The sequence below is a fragment of the Panthera leo genome, chromosome F3 (genome assembly GCF_018350215.1).
Source record: "Panthera leo isolate Ple1 chromosome F3, P.leo_Ple1_pat1.1, whole genome shotgun sequence".
In the NCBI taxonomy this organism is placed as follows: domain Eukaryota; kingdom Metazoa; phylum Chordata; class Mammalia; order Carnivora; family Felidae; genus Panthera; species Panthera leo.
In genome coordinates, this window is record NC_056696.1 from 59,267,352 (window position 1) to 59,293,369 (window position 26,018).

Below are 26,018 nucleotides of genomic sequence, written 5' to 3' on the forward strand. Positions count from 1 at the left end.
CAGCCCCCAGCAGTAAAGCTGGTCCTACCCATGTGGTCGCTTGAACTTGGTTTATGTTGGTCTGTGGGGCACCTACGTGTTTCACATGTATATCATAAGGATGAGTATTTATTGAGTCAGCTTACTAAGTATAAAATATTGAACCAAGTTACTGACAAAGGATAATTTGTGCTGTTTTCTTGCAGATGGCTTACATTTTTTTTAATGTTTGTTTTTGTGAGAGAGAGAGAGACAGAATGTGGACACACAAGTGGGGGAGGGGCAGGGAGAGCGAGACACAGAATCTGATGCAGGCTCCAGGCTCCAGGCTCCCAGCTGTCAGCACAGAGCCTGATGCGGTGCTTGAACTCATGAACCATGAGATCATGACCTGAGCTGAAGTCACACACTTAACTGACTGAGCTACCCAGGAGACCCTTGCAGATGGGTTAAAGCCAGTGGGGAAAATGTGAGGTTTGCCATCTAAATACTGGGCTTGTTCTAAAGTTAGTGAGCCTTCACGGAACTCAAATACAAGTTATCTGAACCGTAAATGTGTAAGAGCTGAGACAGTTTCGACGAAGCACTCACTCTACCAGTTACCACAACATATTACATAAAGCGCCAGCTCCTATTCCAGGAACGCTGTTCTTGGCTTCTGAGCCAAGCTTTCCCACTGGGCTGTGTGACCCTGGGACACCATCTCACTGGCAGATTCTTCTCCACTGTCCAGCTGCCTACTGCCACATCCCCGTTTCCAAGAGAAAGGTAAGGGACACAGGAGTTCCAAAGCATGTCTCAGATTGCTGTGCTTGGCAAAACAACAACAGACTAGAGCCCTTTGAAGTCAGGCCAACCCTCTACCCGCTCTGACCCAAATTAGTCTTCTAGAGTCAAAGGTAGCTCTCTTGTCAGAAGGTCACTTAGCCCCAAGCCCCCATGTCTTAATACCCCCGAAACAAAGAGAATTCCTTTCCTAAATCCTTCTCTGTTTCCAAAATTCCTCACGAGAACTCATGACCAATATATTCCTTATGATGGTAAACCTAATGTGGATCGTTTAGAAACTCCAAGAATAGAAATCCATTTAACAACACTACAAGTTATGTTTTATTACACAACAGTCAGAAGGAAATTATCTGCAGACAGCAATAACTGCCGTACACCTGCATTCTCTAATGAAACAAATATATTTCTTATTTGAAGGTTTATTTCTTAATAAATATTATATTTAATGGTACAAAAAAGAAAAATATGCTATTTACAAAGAACAAAGGCAGCAAGGCTGTTTCTTTTTTAGCTATAATTACAATAAAAGAAAATACAGAAATATAGAAAATATAGAAAAATAGAAAAATATAAATTACATCATAGATACGCCAATTAAATACATTCAGTAACACCTACCGAGCTACTATTCTGTAGCTACTCATCGTAAATAACTAATATTCGGTATCAGAGTCCTGGATTTACAATACTGTGTTTTTTCACAGATTTCCTTATCCGCCTTATTTTTTTCCTTAAGACTGGATGATCTTGTTTGCAAATATACCGAAAGTATCTACAACCTACAACAAAAAAAACAAACGAAGCAAAATCAACAAAGAGTTTTAATACTTATCAAATTCTTCAAGTATATTTCCACATTTTGAAAATTTTGCTTCAACTCTGGCATACTAACGATTATGAAAATAAGATGGATTTGTATTATCTATACCAAGGTATCCTGAGCACATTCTAAGAGCTATCACCAGTGAAACGCACACTTTCTACATATGAAAACGTTTCTGATTGGCTGCTAATTAAAGCACATACTTTAGCTGGTTCCACCCTGCCTCCCAAGCCCCAGTCAAGGTGATATGCATATTATACATATATTCACATATTAAACGAGACTTCGCCAAAAGCAAATTACTACAAATTCCCTTTCAATGTCAGCTTGTAAAACAGCGGAAGAGGCATCTGTAACAATACAAAGGTTCTCTGTAAGAAAACCTTGATGTCAAGGATTAAAATAAACTCCTCACAGGTCAGAAGAGATGAGCACTTAGCCAGCCGTTCTAGCCATCCAGAGAGCAGCTGGATGGTGATGGGGCAGCTCTGACAAAGGTCTTTTCACAGTCTTACAATGCCATCGGTTCACTGGTCAAGTATTTCAAACATGAATCAAATTTCTATTAAAAAAAACTAGACTGGGTGCGTCTGGATGAACATCTAAATCTTGATTTCAGCTCAGGTCATGATCCCAGGGTTGTGGGATCAAGCTCCACACTGGGGTGGAGCCTGCTTGGGATTCTTTCATTCTTTCTTTCTCTCTCTCTTTCTTTCTTTCTCTCTCTCTCGCTCTCTCTCCCTCTTTTTCTCTCTCTCTCTCCCTCTCTCCCTCAGCCCCTCTCCTTGACTCACGCTTTCTCTTCAAAAAAATAAATAAAAATGTAAACTGGGTATTTTAAGAGATTTTTTTAGGGGCACCTGGGTGGCGCAGTTGGGTTAAGCGGCTGACTCTTGATCTCGGCTCAGGTCATGACCTCACAGTTCGTGAGTTCAAGACCCGTGTCAGGCTACGCATTGTCAGTGCAGAGCCTGCTTGGTATTCTCTCTCTCCTCTCTCTCTGCCCCTCCCCGACTCCCTTCCTCTCTCTCTCTCAAAATAAATAAACCTTAAAGAAGAGAATTTTTTTTATATTTGATGAGTGAGACCATAAATCACCTAAGAACTAATTTCATTATAGTCTCACCATACATTCATCTTCTCTGGGAAATTGCTAGGATATATACTGTACCTACAGTAACCATTATTCCTGAAATAGTATGCCAGAATTACTAACGTTTTATTAGCTAGAAAGCAGTGCTGTGATGTTAATGTAATAATCTGTATTTCCAAACACATCTACCACTTTAGCAAAAACAAAATACTTTGTACACAGATTTCTGCTTCCATCTAGAATATAGAAAGATAGAAAGAACTCTGATCTCACCCTAACACAGAGAAAAAGCCAAATAACCTACAAACTCCTTCCTCCGCCAGAAGACGTATAGTCACAAGGACAAAAGGCCTGGCTTGCCTTACCAGAGCATGGAAGGAAGGGCAGCTACCGGACCCTGCTCTCAGCATGAAGTAAAGGCAGATCGTGACCAGAATTTGAATCCTGTGATAGAATGGGGATAACCAGAGCACGGACAAAACCCAGCTCAACTCCTGAACAGACTGACTCAACCCCCACACTAACACCGGAAAAAAGAAATGTGCCCATTTTCAGGCATGATTATGCCTGATATTCACAGAGCACTTTTGAATTTATAAAGCACTTTGATGTGACGCTCACTTGATGCTTACAACAATCCTGTAGGCAGCATGGACAGGTGTTAGGAAGCCCACTCAGAGAGAGGGTCCCAAAGGTTAACTGTTTGATCTAAGTGACAGGAAAAGGTGACAGACTGGAAAATCAGTCCAGACTCGGCTCAAACACAGACACCTTTAGATATCTGTACTAGATGCCTCTATGCTCATAAGGAAGTAGAAATCTCAGTCTGAATCACATTTCTGTTCCTTGGCATCAGTGTGTTCAGAGAGAAATCTTACAATTGTTTTCCTATTTATTTGTCCTTTTCCTCTTAGGAACCAGCATTTCATTGACCCTTGTAATCATCTGAAACACTCACTGAGAATACTAATTCCAAAATAAAACCATCTCACAACCGAGCTGAAGAATCTCTTTAGGATACCCTGAACTCTCTAGCAACAGACTGCTTACTCATGGACACGGGTGACACTCACTTTTTCTCTGACCTACAGTTTCCCTGCTCCATTGGCACCGAGCGCTGAGAGTTTTAACAGCCAGCATGTTCCACGAAGAAAAGGTCAATTTCCCTTTCTTTAAGAGGATTTTTAAATAAGTTAATAGGAGGTATACTCTTTTTACGGGAGAAATGTTCCCTCCGAACCGGAACAGATAAGTTAAGTATAATGCGGAGCTATTATCAAACAGTAAGGTCAGCAAAGAATCTTTTTCTATTTCTAATACTGTCAAGTGGACAATGTCAGTAAACTTTCTATGCGGTTGTTGTGGAAACAGTCTGCATCCTCTATCTTAACTGGCCCCTAAAGATACGCAAATTACAGCATAAAAAGCAAGCACCGCAATCAACAAGATGAAATCAGTTTCCAGTCCACGGACAGTCCTTACAAGCAGATCACCTGGCCCCAACTCAACGTTCATTTTTCCATTCACCAGTTATCCTCCCCAGCATCTAATGTCCTTGGGCACTGTACCAAGTAAGCTGTGACACGAATGAATGGTCACACTTTGTAATTTCAAAATCGTCCAAAAGCTACGTCTACGTAAGAAGAAAAAAAACCCCATACCTTTTCCTAACAGTATTCCAGCTACCAAAGCCTTCTCACAAGCCAAAGCTTTATCTTCTTTCCAATCGCTTTTTGCCCAAAAGGAGCTGAAGTGAAAGCTAGGCCACCAGGTTTTCCTGGAGTTCCACTCTTCTTGGACCCAGGCAAGGTGGTTCCTGGAAAAGAAAAATGTCAAAAGAGAAGGTCAGTGATGGAGATGGACCTATACTGGCAGAATATGAACTTAAGAAGAGTCTGTGGAAGGGAGCCTGGGTGGCTCAGTCTGACTTCAGCTCAGGTCATGATCTCACGGCTCGTGGGTTCCAGCCCCGCGTTGGGCTCTGCACTGACAGCATGGCACCTTCTTGGGATTCTCTCTCTTTCTCTCTGCCCTGCCATGACTTGCACGTGCTCTCTCAAAAATAAATAAACACTTTTTAAAAATGACAAGGGCCACTCCTTCTTTTCTCAAAATGGTATTATGATCAGAGGCATAGTTTTAGATATCCAGCTCACAATGGACTTAACAAACATCTGCTGAATGGATAACTGACGATGATCTTATGAGGCCCTAAAAAGCCCCACAAAAAATTATTGAAAACCAGCTGGGAGAAAAGCAGTTTCCATGTGATCTTACAAGATGATGACACACAGATCACCAAGAGCTTTACAAACAGCCTGGCGGAGAGTGGGGATGACCCCTTTTTGTCATCATTTCCAACTTGAAAATACACACATTCTTTAGTACTGCAGTGGTAAGGTACAGTACTTACTTGGACACAATAAAAGAAATCTTTTTTTCTTTTAATGTTTATTTGTGAGACAGAGAGAGAGACAGAGCATGAGTGGGGGAGGGGCAGAAAGAGAGAGAGAGGGAGACACAGAATTCAAAGCAGGCTCCAGGCTCTGAGCTGTCAGCACAGAGCCCGATGTGGGACTCGAACCCATGAACCATGAGATCATGACCTGAGCCAAAGTTGGACGCTTAACCGACTGAGCCACCCAGGTGTCCCCATAAAAAAATCTTAATAGAATTTTTGTATGTTTTACCTGTGACCTTATTTCCTTGCTTCTGATGTACCCAGAAGAAACAACTGAAGACACAATTCAAGAAATCAAAAAACATAAGCAAAGAATGATACTTAAACATTGACAGACATCAGCTACAATACTGGGAAATTTTACTGGTGCTGAGCCAGTAATAAACACTGCTTCTTCTACTTACCCCATTAAAGTCTGTCTCAGATATTTTGCCAAATATTTCCAAGCAGTTATATTTTTAGTGCATCCAGCAAAATCTAAGACTCCAAATAATACTTCCAGCCCAAGTTTATGGTGATCTTTTTTTTCTGCAATGGTCACAACAATTAGAGTTTACACAAGATACTGAAGTGCACAAAGCTAAAAATATATATTCAGTTGACAAAATATTACTGAATTGTAAGCCTTCTAGTTTGGTTAACAGTTTAAAATAATTCATTCTGTTCATACTCTCCTGTGATAAATCTGAAATATTCAATAATTCATTAATTTAGTCTTTGCTAATGAAGTCAGAGTGGTGAGTCTGATTTCTAAATGAGCTATACTTTACTGAGAACATTAAAGTGCCTGCCCTATGTAGGCATTTTATATATGTTCTCTTCTAACAGGAGAGGGACTGACACAGTCCCAGTACCTATTGGACTTAAGCTGATTTCCTTCTATGAAGAAGTTATGTTCTGGGGCGCCTGGCTGGCTCAGCTGGTAGACTGCATGACTCTTGATCTCAGGGTCGTGAGGTCAAGCCCCGTGCTGGGCATGGAACCTACTTAAAAAAAAAATGTTCTTTTCTATACCGAGCTGAAATGCAACAGAGATTAAATGAGGTGAATTATACTGCAGCCATTTCTCTTGTGCTAAATATTGCCTCATATTCTACAGCAGGGGTCAGAAAACTTTTCCTAATAAAGGGACAGTAAATATTTAAGCTTTGTGAATGATACGGTCTATGTCACAGCTACACAGCTCTGCTGTTGTAGTGCAAAAGCAGCCACAGACAACACATAAATGCTCCAAAAGAACCTGATTTATAAAAACAGATTAGGGGTGGATTTGGCCCATGGGCCATAGTTTGCTAGTCTACAGCTTATCTGCACATGGAGATACAAAATAAAAATTATTTACCTGATTTTCTCAGTAATCTATGGAATTCTAACATGAGTTTATGAGATGGTACAATCTGATACAAAATCTGGAAGAAAAAAATAATCTTGTAAATTTTACACGTGATAACAGCATTCCTCAAATTTCAGCTTAGTTTCAAATAAGGTCCTTATTGCCTAATATGCCCTCAGTAAATGAATCAAGGATTTAAAACATGTTTTGCTCTTGTCCAGTTTCAATTTGGGTATAGAAAGGTGTTCTATGTAAAGCTATTTTTAAAAATCCCTGTCGGGGCACCTGGGTGGCTCAGGTGGTTAAGTGTCCAACTTCGGCTCAGGTTACGATTTCGCAGTTCGTGAGTTTGAGCCCTGCATTGAGCTCTGCTGACAGCTCAGAGCCTGGAGCCTGTTTCAGATTCTGTGTCTCTCTTTCTCTGTCTGCCCCTCCCCCACTCACGCTCTGTCTCTCTCTCTCTCTCTCTCTCAAAACTAAATACACGTTAAAAAATTTTTTTTAATAAAAATTTTAAAAAAATAATAAAAATGCATTTAAAATGGTCAATTCTATGTTATATATATTTTACCATTAAAAAAAATTTTTAAGCAATGTCCTATACAGTAACAACCCCAAACACGAAACAGGGATAAATTTAACAAAATATATACAAAAACTATAAAACATTTCATAGGGAAACAAAAGACCTAAATGAATGGAAAGACATATGATGTTCACAATTTGGCAACCTCCATACTGTTAAAATGTAAATTTTCTCAGAATTGATCTATAGATTGAAAATCCCAGCAAGACAATTTCTAGCACTAGACAAGCTGATTTAAAAATGTATATGGAGGGGCGCCTGGGCGGCTCATTTGGTTGAGCATTCGACTCTTGGTCTCGGCTCAGATCATGATCTCACAGTTTGTGGGACTGAGCCCTGTGTTGGGCTCTGCACTGAGGAGCCTGCTTAGGATTCTCGCTCTCTCTCCCTCGCTCGCTCTCTCTCTGCCCCTCCCCTACTCATGGTATCTATCTCTCTCTCAAAAAAAAAAAAAAAAAAAAAAAGCATTAAAAAAATAAAAATAAAAAGGTATATGGAAAGGGGAGCCTAGGTGGCTTAGTCAGTTGAGTGTCCGAATCTTGGTTTCAGCTTGTCATGATCCCAGGGTTATGGGATTGAGCCCGTGTTAGGCTCTGTGCTGAGCGTGAAGCCTGCTTGGAATTCTCTCTCTCTGTCTCTCCCCCCCCCCCCCCCCCCTTCTCTCTCCAACTCATGCTCTCTCTCTCTAAAGAAATAAAAATAAAATACTTAAAAAGAAGTATATGGAAAGTCAAAGAACCTAGAAAAACAATTTTGAGAAAGGACAAATTTATATGACTGTCATGACACAGACTCACATAAAGCAACAGTTATAACATGTGGGGTAGCTATAAGGATGGCAATATATAAACCACTGGAAGACAACAGAGCCCATATATACGGTCGATTGATTTTTTTTTTTTAATTTTTTTTAACGTTTATTTATTTTTGAGACAGAGAGAGACAGAGCATGAATGGGGGAGGGTCAGAGAGAGGGAGACACAGAATCTGAAACAGGCTCCGGGCTCTGAGCTGTTAGCACAGGGGCCCGACGCGGGGCTCGAACTCATGGACCGCGAGATCGTGACCTGAGCCGAAGTCGGCGCTCAACTGACTGAGCCACCCAGGCGCCCCATGATTTTCAACAATATTACCAATGTAATTCAAAGGAGGACAAGGAGTCTTTTCACCAAATGGTGCTGGAATAACAACATGGGGGGAAAAATGAACCCTGACCTTGACCTCACACTACACAAAAAAATTAGCTGAAAATCTATCATAGACCTAAACACAAATTTGTACTACTTCTAGAAAAAAGAAAAAAAAACATAGACGAGAATCTTCATTATCTTGGGCTTGGCAAAGATTTCTTGGACAAAAAGTAGTAACTATAAAAGAAAAAATGCATAAATTGTACTTCAAAATTAGAGATTTCTGCTCTTCAAAAGACATTATTAAGAAAAAAAAGGCAAGCCACAGATTGGAAGAAAATATTCTCAGTCCATGTTGTGAATCCCATGTCATATGCCTTAGGTAAGGACAGATTATATAAAACTAACAAATCCATGAGAAGACAAATTACTCTCTAAAAAAAGAGACAAAACGTTTGAACAGACACTTCACAAAAGATGATACAGGAGTAGCCAACAGGCATATGAAAAGATACTCAACATCATCAGTCATTAGGAAAATGCAGCTTAAAACCACATGAGACACCACTGCATATCCACTAAAATGGCTATTAATTCAAACGATTGACAATACCAAGTGTTAGTGAGGAAGTGAGAAACTGAACCTTCACATACTGACGGCGTGAATGTCAATGGTACGGTCACTTCACAAACCGGTGGGGCAAAAGGCAACAAAAGCAAAAAAAAACAAGTGGGACTACACCAAACTAAAAAGCTTCTTCACAGCAAAGGAAACCATCAACAGAATGAAAAGGCAACCCAGTGAAAGGAGAAAATATTTGCAAATCACCTATCTGGTAAGGGTTTAATATCTAAAATATAAAGAGCTAATACAACCCGAAAGCAAAAAACAAACAAAAAGGTACAAACTTCCAGTTATAAAATAAACCTAAGTCCTGGGGATATAATATAGAACATGGTGACCATAGTTAATACAGTATTGTATATTTGAAGTTTCTGAGAGAATAAATCTTAAAAGTTCCCATCACAAGAAAAGTAAGTTGTAACTGCGTGGTGATAGACGTAATTGTGTGGTGATAGACAGATAGAATTACTGTGGTGATCATTTTGCGATACATACAAATACTGAATCGCTACACTGTATATCTAAAAATAACATACCGTTATACACCAGTTACATCTCAATTGAAAAAAGAAAACAGTTGGGCAGTTTCTTATGAGGTTGTTTCAAATTTTCCAGCAATTCCACTCATACAGTTACCCAAGAAAAATGACAACATATATGCACACAAAGCCCTGTACGTGAGTGTTCACCGCAGCATTCATAGCAGGCAAAAAGTAAAATACACCATCAAGAAGTGTATGTGTAGAAATGGAACACTACACAGCAGTAATAAGGAACAAATTACGGATACCCACAATAACATGGATGAATCTCAAAAACATGCGGGGCAAGACAAGCCACACAATAAAGAGCACTTATTGCAGATTTCATGCATATGAAATTCTAGAAGAGGTAAAATTAATCTGTCGTGACAGAAAGCAGATCATTATTTGCCTGGGGCCAGAAAAAATGTGGGTAGATAGGCTACAAAAGGGAAATCAAAGATGTTCTGAGAGGATGGAAATGTTCAGCGTCTTGATTATCATGGTGGTTACATGGATGTATGTCTCTGTTAAAATGCCTTCAAGTATACACTTAAAATAAGTGTCTTATTGCGTGAAAGGTTCCATAAAGCTGATTTTCAAAAATTATCAAAGCAGAACTTTCCAAGAAGGGTGGCAAAGGGTTTCTGCCCTCAGTCTCACTTGGGCAGGGCGATGGGGGAACGGCCGGCCGTGGTGGGGTCCCCTCAGGGCGGGATCCCCTCTGTCCACCTCAGGGCACCATCACACAAACAGAGTGACTTGCTAGGAGTGCCAGAATCTGCAAGTTGGAAGGCACGACCTAAGGATGTTTTGAAGTTTCTTTGTTTTAGTAATCTCTTTACCCAACATGGGACTTGAACTCACCACCCTGATCAAGTCACATGCTCTTCCAACTGAGCCAGCCGTACGCCCCTAAGGATGTCTTAAAGTAGACCTCCGACCCTGTTCAGTCATTGAAATAAACATTTTATACCTTCAGCACACTTATCAGTTTCTCTCTTGGTGCCTTCTCCCTCTTTAGAAAGTTGTATAAGTAGACGTGAGCATTTGGATTTGACGGGAACTTTTCATCGTAGGCATAATTGGTGAGTACCTCTCGGGCTCCATCTTGATCCCCATAGAACTCCAGCATCTATATAAAATAAGTCATAATGTCTTCGCTAAATTCTGTAAGACAGCTGAGTGAAAGATAATGCACAACTTGACTTTGTTGACGGGTACAAAAATTCACCAAAACGACAAACAGTACTTCCTGTACAGGGAACGACAGTAATGGCAGTTTTTGCTGTCACCAGCATACCTTACAACCTCTGTGGAACACAGATCACTTACAACAAAGGCCCACATGGGTTCCCATTTCTTCCTGATCACATTTTTGTTACTGAAAAATGCAGCCACTTCAACCTAGGAACTGTTCCTGAAAGAAATGAAGGCCTCAAAGCAGGGCCCACCGACGAGTGAGAAAGACCCCACGAAGCAGCGAACCTCAGTGCCGACATGACTTCAGCCACAGAAGGAGCACATGGGAACTAGGATTCCTTCCCTTTCGTTCCCACCCACACAGGGGAATTCCCAGATTCACTGGCATGTGGTTTCAGAGAGTATCTTTTGACAGCATAATTATCATGTTAGCGTTTATGTAACTTTCAAAAATTCTGAAGATTTATTCCCAGTGCCAAGCCCCCCCCACCGCCCCGTCCTTTCACAGCAACTCTGAGATGACACAGCACCCTGACGAACTTCCTAAAAGCCATTATTCTTCATCCCACATTATGACCTAGTTTCAGATTTTTGTCCCCTGGTCTTCTCTAGCCCACGAAATATAAAATATCTTTCTGCTTGGGAACACCTGGGTGGCTTGCCTGGTTAAGTGTCTGACTCTTGATCTCAACTCAGGTCATGATCTCAGGGTGGTGAGTTCAAGCCCTACGTTGGCTCCGCACTGAGCATAAAGCCTACTTAAAAAAGCAACAACCAACTTTTTGCTTTCCTTCTAAATTCAATAAGAATACTAACGAATTAACATTTACAAATTATATTGCTATTAATTTTATAAATATTCGACCATGTCCCATTACTCAGTGGTGAGGGGAACAAAAACAGTAACATTTACAGGATATTAGTAAAACAAAAATGACTCAGACCAAAAAGACATATCATATTCCCTCTTTTAAATTTTTTTTAAAAATTTTTATTTATTTATTTAAAGACTTTATTTTTTTAAGTAGTCTCTATGCCCAACATGGGGTTTAAACCCACAACCCTGGAGCGCCTGGGTGGCTCAGTCGGTTGAGCGTCCGACTTCGGCTCAGGTCATGATCTCACGGTCCCTGAGTTCGAGCCCCGCGTCGGGCTCTGTGCTGACAGCTCAGAGCCTGGAGCCTGTTTCAGATTCTGTGTCTCCCTCTCTCTGTGACCCTCCCCCGTTCATGCTCTGTCTCTCTCTGTCTCAAAAATAAACGTTAAAAAAAAAAAATTAAAAAAAAAAAAAAAAAATTAAACCCACAACCCTGAGATGAAGAGTTGCATGCTTCACTGACTGAGCCAGCCAGGTGCCCCTCTCTTTTTAAAAAAAACAAAACAATTTTCTCCATTTAGTTGCCTTCTGACCAATAAAGATAAGGCTTATAACAAATGAAACGAATAAAACTTTATGAGAAGCCTACTTGCCTCTACATAACTCTTCACAAAAGGGTCCCAAACTCCAGGAGTTTGAATCAAGGCACCAAGGTTTACCGATGTCTTCCAACTGTGGTTGAGCATAGTCTGGGATGCTGTGTTGTAAGCATAATCATCTTCATCTGTTCAGAGATAAAAGATTTTTGAAAGTTATTCACTAACGAGGACACTCCTGATAGTAACAGCAATCAATGAACTATCCACAGGAAAAGTTCACGCCCTGATGGCTCTGCCAGTAAATCCTAACAAACATTTAAAGAATAATACTACATCTTCACAAACTCTCCCCGCCCACCCCCAACACCCTCCCTCCCTGCCAACACACACGAAAGGAACAAAAGGAAGTGTGGTCAGGAAGGCATACCTGGGGAGCTTTGAGAATGAACCTAGGTGGTAGCTACCTGGATATTTGTTTTAAATTATTCATTTTAACACACATTTGTGTACACACTTTTTCTGCATGTTATATTTCACAGTCTTAAAGGTTTAAAAGGAAAGTTAGTCTAGGGGCACCTGGGTGGCTCAGTCAGTCAAGCGACCGACTTCAGCTCAGGTCACGATCTCACCGTTTGTGGGTTTGAGCCCCGTGTCGGGCTCTGTGCTGATAGCTCTGAGCCTGGAGCCGGCTTCAGATTCTGTGTCTCCCTCTCTCTCTGCCCCTCCCTCACTCGTGCACGCTCACACTCTCTCTCTCTCCCCCTCTCAAAATGAATATTTTTTAAAAAATTTTAAAAGAAAAGTTAGTCTTTCAAAAGTGACAGCTAACAGAAACAAAATACTTTTTATTTTTGGCCAAAATAACAGCCCTTCCCCTTCCCCAAAATGCACAGGTATTCTCCTCCCAGAGGATCAACTAAATATATATCAATACGGACCTGAATATGAAGTGATAAAGGGAAAATAGGTTAAGAAACGATAAAGAATTTTAAAAGGAAAAAAAAAAGCACGCCCCGAGTCAGTGAAGTGGAGTGTGAATTTACCGTGGAAGGGGGTCTCCAGTCACCAGTGCGTCAAATCCAACCAGGACAGGCCAAGAGCAACAGAGAAAAATCCCAAACCAATACTGAGCATTCGTTCAGGTGTTATGTTCTCATGAGTTCAGTTACACAGAACCAGTCCTAACCTTTCTTTATTAAACAAACATCCAAAGTTAAAGATGATCTAAAGAGCTCCACACATTATGTCATCTTTATGTCTTCTTGGTAGCGAACAAGCCGTCAGCTGCAGAAAGGTCCTAAATCATCTACCCGTGGAAGAGACCGTGCAAATGCCATGTTCCTACTGCTTTTATCACCAATGTTTGTTTGAATTCCACCTAACCAGAAAGGTTAGAAAAAGGCAAATACTGACTTTAAAACTCATCTAATCAATTAATATCAATAAGCCTTTTTTAGTTCTTTAGGTTTTATTTATTTTGAGACAGAGAGAGAGCGTGAGCAGGGCAGAAAGGCAGAGGGAGGGAGACAGAATCTTCAGCAGGCTCCACGCTCAGCACAGAGTCCACGCAGGGCTCAATCCCACAACCTGGGATCATGACCTGAGCTGAAATCAAAAGTCGGACACTCAACCGACTGAGCCACCAGGTGTCCCTCAATAAGCCTTCAAAAAAAAAAAGAAAAGAAAATTATACCAGGCATTATGTCAAGGTTAACCAAAGAAATAAGAGATATGTAACCTCAGAAGACTGATTAGTCTAGAAGAAAGAAGAGATACAACATAAAACAGACATGAAAAAACTTAGGACAATTAAAAAGCAAGAGGTAAAGAGTCAAATGATATAGGTCAGACGTGGAGCTATGAGGTTTATGGTATGAGAATGAGGGGGTCTAACGAGTCATGGAAGGGCAGATGGCCTTCTAGACGGAGAGGAAGCATGAAGACTGGACAAGATTATCACAATGAAGACAGCTTTTCACGAGTGTCTTGGGAGAGATCATACTCAGAAAGAGGGAATGGAATTTTGAGATTAGTGAACCTGCATATCCAAGAGACCAAGGGAATACTACGTACATATAAGTATCATAAGGAATCACTGCTTATACATATTAGCCGATATATACGGGGACTGAGATTTGGATGGAGGATGAGAAAATAAAAAGGGTGAATCCTAGAGAGGCTATGGAGGAAAACTACACAAGAGAAGGAAGATGCAGAGAATTAAACACAAATCCGGGGATGGGAGAGGTAACATCACCACTGGAAGCCAGAGAAAGGGAACTCTGAGAAGTGGGGACATGCAGCCAATTCCTGGTGTGGTCAATCAAGAAAATCATGACCTTTGTACAGGAACAAAACAACTTTACCTTGCCCTATTCTCTAAGCATATTAGAGAAGAATATGAAGAATATGAATATGAAGAATGACATCGTAAAACAGGGGCACCTGGCTGGCCCAGTCAGAAGGTCGTACAACTCTTGATCTCAGGCTATAGGTTCAGGCCCCACACTGAATTTAGAGATTACTTAAAAATAAATTTCTTTTTTAAAAAAACGAACATTATAAAACAAACTAAACTCCATTCTAAACACACAGGAAAATGGGGCGCCTGGCTGGCTCAGTCAGTAGAGCACGCAGCTCTTGATCTTGGGGTTGTGGGTTCAAGCCCCATGCTGGGTATAGAAACTGCTTACATAAATAAACTTTAAAAAAATAAATAAGTAAAAATAAATTTAAAAAACAAATAAATACACAGAAAGAAATGTTTATTATATGCAATAATGTCTACTAAAAAAAATTTGTAATCTTTGTTGAAAATATTTAAAAAAACAATAAACTGGGGCACTCGGGTGGCTCAATCAGTTGAGTGTCCAACTTTGGCTTAGGTCTGATCGCGTGGTTCATGAGTTCAAGCCCTGCATCAGGGTCTGTGCTGACAGCTTGCTCAGAGCCTGGACCCTACTTCAGATTCTGTGTCTCCTTCTCTCTCTGCCCCTCCGCAGCTCACGCTCTCTGTCTCTCAAAAATAAATAAATGTAAAAAAAAAAAAAAAAAATTAACAAAACACTAAATCTAACATGGTCATGGACTTAATTTATGCATCATCTAATTTATGTCTGAAAAGTATGATATATCAGAAATATTACAAAGGATGATCAAGAATCTTACATCAATAGATATGTCTGTTCTCTGCAGTATCTGGAAAGAGCCAGGCTTCAAAGTAGGGGAATGAGGTTATTCCTTAATATCCTGTTTGTCTAGGGGCACCCAGATGGCTCAGTCGGTTAAGCATCTGACTCTTGATCTTGGCTCAGGTCATGATTTCATGGTTCGTGAGTTCAACTGCCACATCGGGCTCTGCACTGGTGCCGCAGAACCTGCTTGGGATTCTGTCTCTGCTTCTCTCTGCCCCTCCCCCACTTGCGTGCACGCTCACGTGCACTGTCTCTCTTTCAAAATAAATAAACTTAAAGGAAAAAAAAAGATCCTGTCTGTCCCTCTGATTCGGTCTCATAGCCATAAAAAGTACACTCATCTTCACTCACCAAGATTAGACAATTCCATCTTCTTTTTAGACCAAGTATAATACTGCAAAAGCCCTTTATAGGCCTGAACAAGGTTGATTAACACTTCCTGGGACGATGACTTTTCACCGTATCTCCATGTCTCTGCACGACTGAGATTTCTGTTTGCATCCTCAAGCATTCCATGATGCAGAAGGTATAATGCGTGTTGTAAGGAGATCTGCAACAATAAAAAGAAAAAGCCCACTGACAAACAGGTCATTAGATATCCGTTCATCCAAAACTTCAGTAAATATATATGCTGGGGCTAAATTCTTGGTAGTACATAAGTGATGTAACAATATTGTCTCTATCATCAAAAACGTCAATTTAGCAAAGAGGAAAGATACATGAAACAATTAACATTATGCAAATGGGAGCTAAATTAGGTAAACTCACAAAAAGAAGGCAGTGTCGTTTAGTGAAACAAACAGACGCTTTCAAGACAGATAGTCCTGGCTCAGATGCTACTTAAAACTACGTAAACCTGAGTATGTGACTTGGCCTGAGTCTTACCTGTTATATGGAACAATTATTATTAACCCTTCAGAAGGATGTTATAAAGATTAAATGAGATAATACCTGCATCCCACCTACTGCCTAGTTTGGTCCACAGCAGGTGATCAATACATTATTTTATAGATGTCATAGAAGCTCACAGAAAACATCTTAAAAAGGACTACTGAAGAATGTCATTGGTTCAAATGGAAAAGTGAATGCGTACTATAGAAGCAAGAAGAACAACTACACAAAGAATGAGCATCACAAGTAGGGAGGATATTAAAGAGGGGAATAACGGGAAGTACAGTTAGTCATGTGAGTAGAGTCAGAGTTCAAGGCCTTCGTCACAAACTACTTCAGTAATTTCTCAACTGGTCTCTCTGATCTTGTCCCTCTAAAATCTGCCTTCCATGGGGCTGCCAAAGAAACCCCATCTTGTTACTCATTTGTGTGAAACCTTCAATGGCTCCCACTGCCTACAGAGGAAAAACTAAGCTCCCTGGGGATGGCACAGAGGACCCAGCCGACTTCCCCTGGCTTCTACCCAAGTGACTTTTAGAGTAACTGAAGCACTGGATGCAGGGCTATCAAATTCTCATCAATCCCTGCCTTGCCCGCCCAGCTTTTCCTCTGATCTGCCCAGTGAACACCCACTTGTTTTCTCAGCCTCAGCTGAAGCATCGCTTCTTTCCGTGACCCCCCTATGCATTTAATCCCAGCCCTCTCTGATTCCAGAGCTGACCGTTCCCTCCTTCGTCTTCTCACTGTATCTTGCGTTTCTACTCTGGTACCCATAATTGATTCCACATACATGCCCGTCTCCCTCTACTGCGAGGACTATGTCTAGCACATTATCTGGAAAATAGCAGAAAGTGTTTTACAGGAAATGTTTTACTGCCTATCTTAATTATCACCCTCGGACTCTGGAGTGTGAAATACGGTTCCTTTCAGGTTTCTTTACTTCAACTGAATAGATTCTATGGGCTTAAAAGAACCCAACCAATAATTTAGTTAAAATTCGACCCTCCCTCCCCAATCAAATGGCTAACCAGTGTCTTCCTGAAAGAAGAGAGGGGAGCACACACCAAGACAGGCCATTTCTTTTTCCAACCGTTCAGCTGGAAAGTTCTTCCTCAAGCAGAACCATAAGGTGCTTCCGTTTAAATTCCACCCGTAGCATACCTGGGCTACCAGAGAATAAGATTGCAAGAGAGCACCTGGCACGTAAGGAGAACCTCCGGAAATTTTTTCTAATTAAGAAAAGAATCCTAAACTGGGAGAAATCTTTCTTCAAAATAAGAAAGCAGTGAGAATGTAAAATGGCGCAAAGTTAAACGTAAACTTGTATCTTTGTATATTTTATATTTGCTTACATACAGATTTACATACATTTTATATGTATAAAACGTGGCCCAGCAATTCTACTCCTAGGTAATATACCGAAAGGAATTCAAAACAGGAACTCAAAGAGATACTTGTACACCAATGTTCACCACCAACAACGGATGAATGTGTGAACAAAATGTGATAGGTACATACGATAGAATGCTAATGAGTCATAAAAAGCCATAAAAAGTTCTAATACTTGCCACAACATAAATAAGTCTTGAAAACACGATGTTAAGTGAAATAAGCTAGACCCAAAAGAACTAATACTGTTTGATTCCACTTATGTAAAATACCTAGAATAGATCAGGGTGTCTGGTGCCTCAGTCAGTTAAGCATTCGGTTCTCAGTTTCAGCTCAGGTCACAATCAAGTGGGATCAAGTCCCCCGTAGGGCTCTGCCACTGACAGTACAGAGCCTGCTCGGGACTCTCTGTCCCCCCCCCAGTGGTGCACGGGTGTGCACTCTCTCAAAATAAATAAATAAACATTGAAAAAATCTAGAATGTGTAAATCCATAGAACAGCAAACATATTAGAGGTTACCACGGGCTGGGAAGAGAGAATGGGGAGTAATTCCATAGCGGGCATAGAGTTCATGTTTGGGATGATGAAAAATGTAAACCACTGGCAATGGCCGTACAACACTGTGAATGTCATTAATGCTATTGAATTGTACACTTAAAATGGTTAAAATAACATATTTTATGGTCTATATATTTTACCACCATAAAAAAATTGGAAAATAGAAAAAGTAAAAACAAAACAAAAAAAGAACCACAGAGTAAATATTTTAGGTTTTGCAGGCCATATGGTCTGTCACAACTACTCAATGCTGTCATTTGTCACACTAAAAGCAGCTGTGGCAATGAAATGAATGGGTATGGCTGTGTTTCAAGAACTTTAGAGATACCAAAAAAAATTAAAAAGCAAAGCATTTTAAAACTTTATTGAAAAAGTACTCTTTTAGTTAAATGTATACCACAGACAGGGAAGTGTCTACCATTTTGGAAACATCGCAATGTTTCTGGATGAGACTCAATGTTTTTGGATGAGGCTTTAATAAAAAAAATCTAGAAAGGGAGCTCTGCCTACACATTAGGACCATTAAAACATTTTTATGAATGGATCGGAGAGTTAATATGCTAAAATGTCCATACTACCCACAGCCATCTGTATTTTTTTCCCTGCACATTCTAGAATTTATTTATTTTTTATAATTTACATCCAAGTTAGCACATGGTGCAACAATGATTTCAGGAGTAGATTCCTTAAGCCCCTTACCCATTTAGCCCATCCCCCCTCCCACAACCCATCCAGCAACCCTCTGTTTGTTCTCTACATTTAAGAGTCAGAGCCATCTATAAATTCAATGTAATCCTATCAAAATTCCAGGGTCATTTTTCACAAAAGTAGAAAAAACAATCCTAAAATCTGTATGGAGTCACAAAAGACCCCAAATAGCCAAAGCAATCCTGAGAATGAACAATGCTGGGGCATCACACTTCCTGACTCAACTACATTATAAAGCTACAGTCATTAAAGCACGCGGTGCCTGCATAAAACAGGCACATAGACCAATGAACAGAATCAACAGCCCAGAAATAAAGCCACACATATATAATCAACCAGTTTTTGACAAGGAAGCCAAGAATACTCAATAAATAGAGAAAAGACAGTCTCTTCAATAAATGCTACTGGCAAAATTAGATACTCTCAAAATAATGAAATTCATCCTCTATTTTCTACTACTTACCAAAACTAACTCAAAATGAATTAAAGACTTAACTACTCAGACACGAAACGATAAAACTCCAAGAAGAAAACATAAGAAAAAAAGGTCCTTGACACTGGTCTTGGCAATGATTTTTGTCACCAAAAGCACAAGCAACAAAAGCAAAAATGAACAAGTAGGACTATATTCACCTAAACTGCTTCCGGACAGCAAGAGCAACCATCAACAAAATGAAAATGCTATGGAATGGGAGAAAACATCTACAAGTCATATATCTGACGGGGTTAATATCCAAAATAAATGAGGAACTCAGTTCCATAGCAAAAACCCCAGCAGTGCCTGGCTTGCGTCTCTTGATCTCGGGGTTGAGTTTGAGCCCCACGTTGGGTGTAGAGATAACTTAAATAAATAGAACTTAAAAAATAAAATAACATCTTTTTTTAAAAACCCAATAAAAAGAATGAGTAGAGCGGGAATGCAAACTGGTGCAGCCACTCTGGAAAACAGTATGGAGGTTCCTCAAAAAATTAAAAATAGAACTACCCTAAGACCCAGCAATAACACTAGTAGGTATTTATCCAAGGGATACAGGTGTGCTATTTTGAAGGGACACATGCACCCTAATGTTTATAGCAGCACTATCAACAATAGCCAAAGTATGGAAAGAGCCCAAATGTCCATCAATGGATGAATGGATAAAAAAGATGTGGTATATACCTAAGTGGAGTATTACTTGGCAATCAAAAAGAATGAAATCTTGCCATCTGCAACTACGTGGATGGAACTGGAGGGTATTATGCTAAGTGAAATTAGTCAGAGAAAGACAAAAATCATATGACTTCACTCATATGTGGACTTTAAGAGACAAAACAGATGAATGCAAGGGAAGGGGACAAAAATAATATAAAAACAGGGAGGGGGACAAAACAGAAGAGACTCATAAATATGGAGAACAAACTGAGGGTTACGGGAGGGGTTGTGGGAGGGGGGATGGGCTAAATGGGTAAGGGGCACTAAGAAATCTACTCCTGAAATCATTGTTGCACTATATGCTAACTAATTTGGATATAAATTAAAAAAAAAAAAAAGAATGAGCAGAGAACTTGAACAGACATTTCTCCAAAGACATATTATTGGCCAACAAGCACATAAAAAGGTGTTCAACATCACTAGCCATTAGGGAAATGCAAATCGAAACCAGAATGAGATATCATCTCACATCTATCAGAATGGCTATTATCAAAACAGGAGATAAATGCTGGCTAAGATGTGGAGAAAATGGAACCCTCACACACAGTTGGTGAGAATATAAATTAATACAGCCACTACCGAAAACAGTGTGCAGGCTTCTCAGAACACTAAAAGTAGAACTACATATCATTCAGCAATCCCACTTCTGGGTACATATCCAAAGGAAATGAAATCACTATCTTAAAGAGATATCTGTACTTCCATATTCATTGCAACATTATTCACAATAGCCAAGACATGAAAACAACCTAAGTGCCCATCTAATGGATGAACGCATAAAGAAAATGTCGTATGTATCTACACACACATATACACAATGGAATATTACTTGATAATAAAAAAGGAAATCCTGTCATTTTGGGTAATGTGGATGGACCCTGAGGGCATTATGCTAAGTGAAGTCAGTCAGAGAAAGACAAATATCGTATGATCTCACCATCTACATGTGGAATCTAAAAACACTGCACTCACAGAAACAGAGAGTAGAATGGTGGTCGAGGGGGTGGAGGAAATGAAAGATGTAGGTCAAAGGGTACAAACTTAGCGTTGTAAGATGAGTAAGTTCCAGGGATCTAATGTAGAGTATGGTAACTATAATTAATCACACTGGATTGTATACTTGAAAGTTGCTATGGGAGTAGTACTTTAATGGCCTCACCACAGCAACAACAAGGCGGCAGTGTGAGGGGAAGGATGCGTTAACTAACCTTACGCGGTAAACATTTCACAATATACACGTGTACCGAATTATCACACCGTATGCCTTAGACTCACCCAATGTTATAGGTCGATTATACCTTAATAAAGCTGGGGGGGGGGGGGGAACCACTTTCACATATTCGAATTCCCAATTTGTTTTAGCTGCTTCTTTTTTCTAAGAGCATGAATTCCTAGAGAACCCAAATGAATTAAGCAAAGAGGTTAGAATTTGGTCCAACGTCATAATAAGGCATAAGTGCCATCTCTTAAGGACTGGTCCTGGCAGCCGCAGATAAACAAAGACAAGGTATTTTGCCTCAGAGAACAAGGCAGGCAGCAGGAAATGGAGGAATAAATGGTTTTCACAATACTACTTCCTTTCAGGCTCTTGTATTTATCCTCTTACCCTTTTTCCATGCCTTTTACATCATTACCTACCTCATCACTGAGAAGATTTTTTTTAAGAACAAGCACTGTCAATGTCAATTCACAAAGCCTGCATTCTCTCACCTTCAAGTAATTCATGACACCCATGTTTTTCATCCTGTCAGCAAAGGTATTGAAAGTCTCCATGTTGCTTTTGGGATGATAAAACAGAATTTCACTCCCGAGCTTCCAAATAATCTGTCAAAACAGAAATTACTAATAAAAATGTAAAATCCTTCCCTTAACCAATTTCTGCCTAAGGACCCTATCTTTTTTCTGCTTACAACCTATAATTCGTTTTCCTAGATACCACTACTATCAACATTTTACTATACTTCATTTCACTCAGTAAAACTAAATATTATATCTCATGCGATAAAGTTTTTCCATCCATTAAATAAAAATAGCAGATGGCTGTAATAGTGCCATTTTAAACTTAGTAGTCTAAAGAAGGTACGCAGCTCAGATCCATATTGAAAACAGAATTTCTAATTGGCATAGGGGCAAGAATGTTAAAGTCAGAAAACTCAGTTTCTGTTAACCCTGGCTTTTTCACAATTCTTGGTCTCATCTGCAATATGAGTGCAATGGACTAGATGTTTCCTGAGATCTATAAAGCTCTACAACTGACTATATTTAATCTATATTGAGAACTCCAACTTAAAATTTTTCATCAGCTACAGTCAAATTTTAATAAAGTATTACTTTCTCCCCAGAGCACCAAAACTCTGGGAACAGAACCTGGAGCGCTTCTTGGGGTAAATCTCTATTTCTCTTACCCAGTTAAAATATTTCATTACTGATTTAAAAAAAAATTGTTTTTAATGTTTGTTTTTGAGAGAGAGAGAAAGACAGAGACAGAGAGAGAGTAAGTGTGTGGGGGAAGTAGGGGCAGAGAGACAGAGACACAGAATCTGAAACAGGCTCCAGGCTCTGAGCTGTCAGCACAGAGCCCGATGCGGGGCTTGAACTCACCAACCATGAGATCATGACCTGAGCCGAAGCCAGATGCTTAACCGACTGAGCCACCCAGGCACCCCTATTTCATTACTGATCTTAAAGTATATTTAAGAGAATTTTAAATCAGTTCTTTCTGTGAATATATATATTAGTTGTTTGGTATAATCCTAATACTCACCTTTCCAACTCAAAAAGAGGAATCAAGATTTCCTTTGTAGAAAAACCAAATTGTAGTATTTTGGAGCTTATAGAAAATTTGTAGACTGTAACAATTGTTCTTAGACCCAGCTGTGTATAAGAATTACCTGGGACACCTTTTAAAAATAAATATTCTAGGGATTCAGAGTCTGATCAGTATAGGGTAGAGCACAGGGGTCTGTATTTTCAACAAAAGCCCTAGATAATTCAAAAAGAAGCAGACAAGTGTCTGGAAACCACGGATTCAAATCCTTCATTTTATAATACAAATTCTGGACAAAAAGAACCTATAACTTGTCCAATGTTTTATAGATGAACATAGCTTTGTCCATAAACTAAATTTTCAACCAATAGGTTTTTTTCTCTCAGATTTTTTTTGGGCTTTATTAAATACCTACCCAATGCGATGGTTACTATATTAGTAAGAGCTATTTGAGAGCTCCACGTGAAGTTATTTATGGATAAACTATATTTTACTGAACAAATTTAAAAGTATATGCCAGGCCCTGTTCTAGATCCCTCTGCTCAGGAAATTTACATTCTATTGTAGAGAGACAGGCAATAACCCAGAAACAGAATTAAATCGGCAAGTATGGTGGGAGAAGAATGGAGCACACTAAGGGGGTCAGGAGTGACAGCTGGAAAGTGGAGGGGGCGGTATGGAATTGCATTTTAAACAGTCACGGTAGGACTCACTGAAAATGAGACTTGACAGATAGCTATAGTGATATCTGAAGAAGGACCTTTCCAAGTAAAAGGAATAGGTACAGCAAAGGCAATCAGGCAAAAGTGCACATGGTCTGCTCAAGCAAGAACCAGGAGATTAGGGAGGCTGGAAGAAGAAAAAAAAACAGTATTTGAGTAATAGGAAATGAGATCAGAAAGGTCAAGGCGGAAAGGGAATGAGCAGATCATACAGAACTTGCAGGCAATCATTAGGACTTTGGCTTTTACTGAGTGAAATGGGAAGCCATTACAGAGTTTAGCAGAGAAGTGACATGATCGATCCTGTGTTTTAAAAGGATCATGCTGCAGGGGCGCCCGGGTGCCTCAGTCGGTTAAGCGTCTGACTTTAGCTCAGGTCATGATCTTGCAGTTCGTGGATTCGAGCCCCGCGTCGGGCTCTGTGCTGACAGCTCAGAGCCTGGAGCCTGCTTCAGATTCTGTGTCTCTGTCACTCTCTGCCCCTCTCCCTCCCACTCACTCACTCTCTCTCTCTCTCTCTCTCAAAAATAAACATTAAAAAAAAAAATTAAAAAGATCATGCTGCATCATTAGTCACTAGGGAAATACAAATCAAAACCACAAAGGGCTACCACCTCACAACCACTAAGGCAGCTACAATCAGAAAGACAGACAGTAACAAAACCTGGCAAGGATGCAGAGAAATTGGAACCTCATAGATTACTGGTGGTGATGTAAAATGGTGCAGGTACTTTGGAAAACAGTCTGGTAGTTCAAGAGGCCAAACACAGTTACTGTATGACCCAGCACTCTGTTCCTTGGTACATACCCAAGAGATTTCAACAAACATCCCTAACAAAAACGTGAATGTTCATAGCAGCATTACCCATAATAACTAAAAAGTGCAAATAACGCCCATGTCTAACAACAGACGAAGGGACACACAGAACAGGATGGAATGTCACCTTCTAATACAAAGGAAAGAAGTACTAATAAAAACTGCAACAAGAATAAATGTGAAAACACATTCAGCGAAAGAAGTCATGCACAAAGACCTCATATCATAAAATCCACTTCTCTGAAATGTCCGGAAACGGAAAGTAGATTAGTGGTTGCCAGGGGCTGGGGAGTGGGGGGAAGGAGGGACAGGGCAGAGAGTGACTGTGAGTGTATTCTTTTGGGGGGGGGGGAGGAGGAAAAGGTTCAAAATTTAGATTGTGGTAATGGCTGCATATCTCTGCAAATATATGAAAAAACATTGAATTGTACCATTTAAATGTGGGAACTGTATGGTGGTTTATTTATAAGACTATTTTTTAAAAAGGATAACCCTGGTCGCTCGCTATGCTGAAAAGAGACAAGGGGGTGCCGGAGAGCAAGCAGTCATCTACGGGAGATGACAGTGGTTTGGGTTGACGTGCAGTCACGCAGCTGGCGAGAAGTATTCAGACCGAATTCTGAAGGAGAGCCAATAGGATATGGGGTATGAAAGAAAGGGAACTTCAGAGTCGGGCCCCAGCGATTAGATACTTAAAAAACCATCATCTGAGATGAGGAAAATTAGGTTTGATGGTGAAGATCAGAAGGTCCACTTTAGGTACGCTGGTGTGATACGACTGTTAGACACCTGAGTGCTGATGCGGAACAGACAACTGGACAGAGGAACGTGGGCTTGGAGAGATGTCAGGGCCGCAGATACACAACTGGGCATACAGTCCGGCATACAGACCAGATTTAAGGCCATTTAAGAAGAGGACTAAGGACTGAGTTCTGGGGAACTCCCAAGTCAAAAGGCCAGGGAGCAGACGAGCAATCACAGGAGGCTGAGGAAGGCCAGTGAGGCAAGAGAGAAAAGTGAGAAACAGTGTCCTGGAAGCCAGATGAAGAAAGCTTATCACAACATAGGAGGCAGCGATCTACTGTCTTCAATACTGCTGACAGGTCAAGTTACTCGAGCGCTGAGAACTGGGCACCAGATTTAGCAACCTGGAGATCACTGCTGACCCTGACAAAGCAACTTGGTAGAAACGGTGATGCTGGTGGGCAGAGGGGCCTAACTGGAGAAGGTTTGGCGAGAACAAGTATGCACATCCTTTCAAGGAGTTTGGCTGAAAGGGGAAGTGGAAAAATGGCACACACCTATGGAGAAAATGGGGGTCAAGAGATGATTTTAAGACGCAAGAAACAACACGTTGGTATGATGATAGGAAACATCCTATGGAGAGGGAAAAATAACAACACATGGAAAGGAAGGAGAATTTAGAAGGAAGGAATGAATAGTGGGGAATCTGAGAATTCAGAGTTCAAAATATTTTTAGTTTCCTTCAAAATCCTAATAAGTAGCCCTTCCTGGGTGGCTCAGTAGGTTAAGCGTCCAACTTCGGCTCAGGTCATGATCTCACGGTTCCTGAGTTTGACCCCCGAGTTGGGCTTTGCACTGACAGTGTGGAGACTGCTTGGGATTCTCTCTCTGCCCCTCCTCCCTCCCTCCCTCCCTCCCTCCCTCCCTCTCTCTCTCTCAAAATAAATAAATAAACTTAAAAGATAAAATAAAATCCTAACAAGTAAAAAGATGTGCAAGAAAAAATGTCCCAGTATAAATTCTCCACCCAAAACCACTTTCAGTAGCTTTTAGAAAAATCAATTTGCGATCCTTGC

General features: G+C 40.3%; 1 protein-coding gene across 2 annotated transcripts in view; it reads right to left on the reverse strand.

Moving 5' to 3' along the window:
* Positions 1-1,283: 1,283 nt before the first annotated feature.
* The window catches only part of TAF1A (TATA-box binding protein associated factor, RNA polymerase I subunit A), a 31,343-nt gene continuing 6,608 nt past the window's right edge, over positions 1,284-26,018 (reverse strand). Inside the window, exons 4-11 of one of the 2 annotated variants that reach the window (XM_042925710.1) lie at positions 21,603-21,716; positions 15,505-15,703; positions 12,014-12,144; positions 10,317-10,475; positions 6,488-6,554; positions 5,550-5,673; positions 4,346-4,500; positions 1,284-1,547 (exon numbers count right to left, since the gene is read on the reverse strand). In XM_042925710.1, coding sequence (XP_042781644.1) covers positions 1,435-1,547; positions 4,346-4,500; positions 5,550-5,673; positions 6,488-6,554; positions 10,317-10,475; positions 12,014-12,144; positions 15,505-15,703; positions 21,603-21,716 — 1,062 coding nt within the window. In that variant the 3' untranslated portion in view covers positions 1,284-1,434. Of the gene's footprint in view, positions 1,548-4,345; positions 4,501-5,549; positions 5,674-6,487; positions 6,555-10,316; positions 10,476-12,013; positions 12,145-15,504; positions 15,704-21,602; positions 21,735-26,018 lie in introns of both variants that reach the window. The other variant, XM_042925711.1, reaches the window with a different exon arrangement.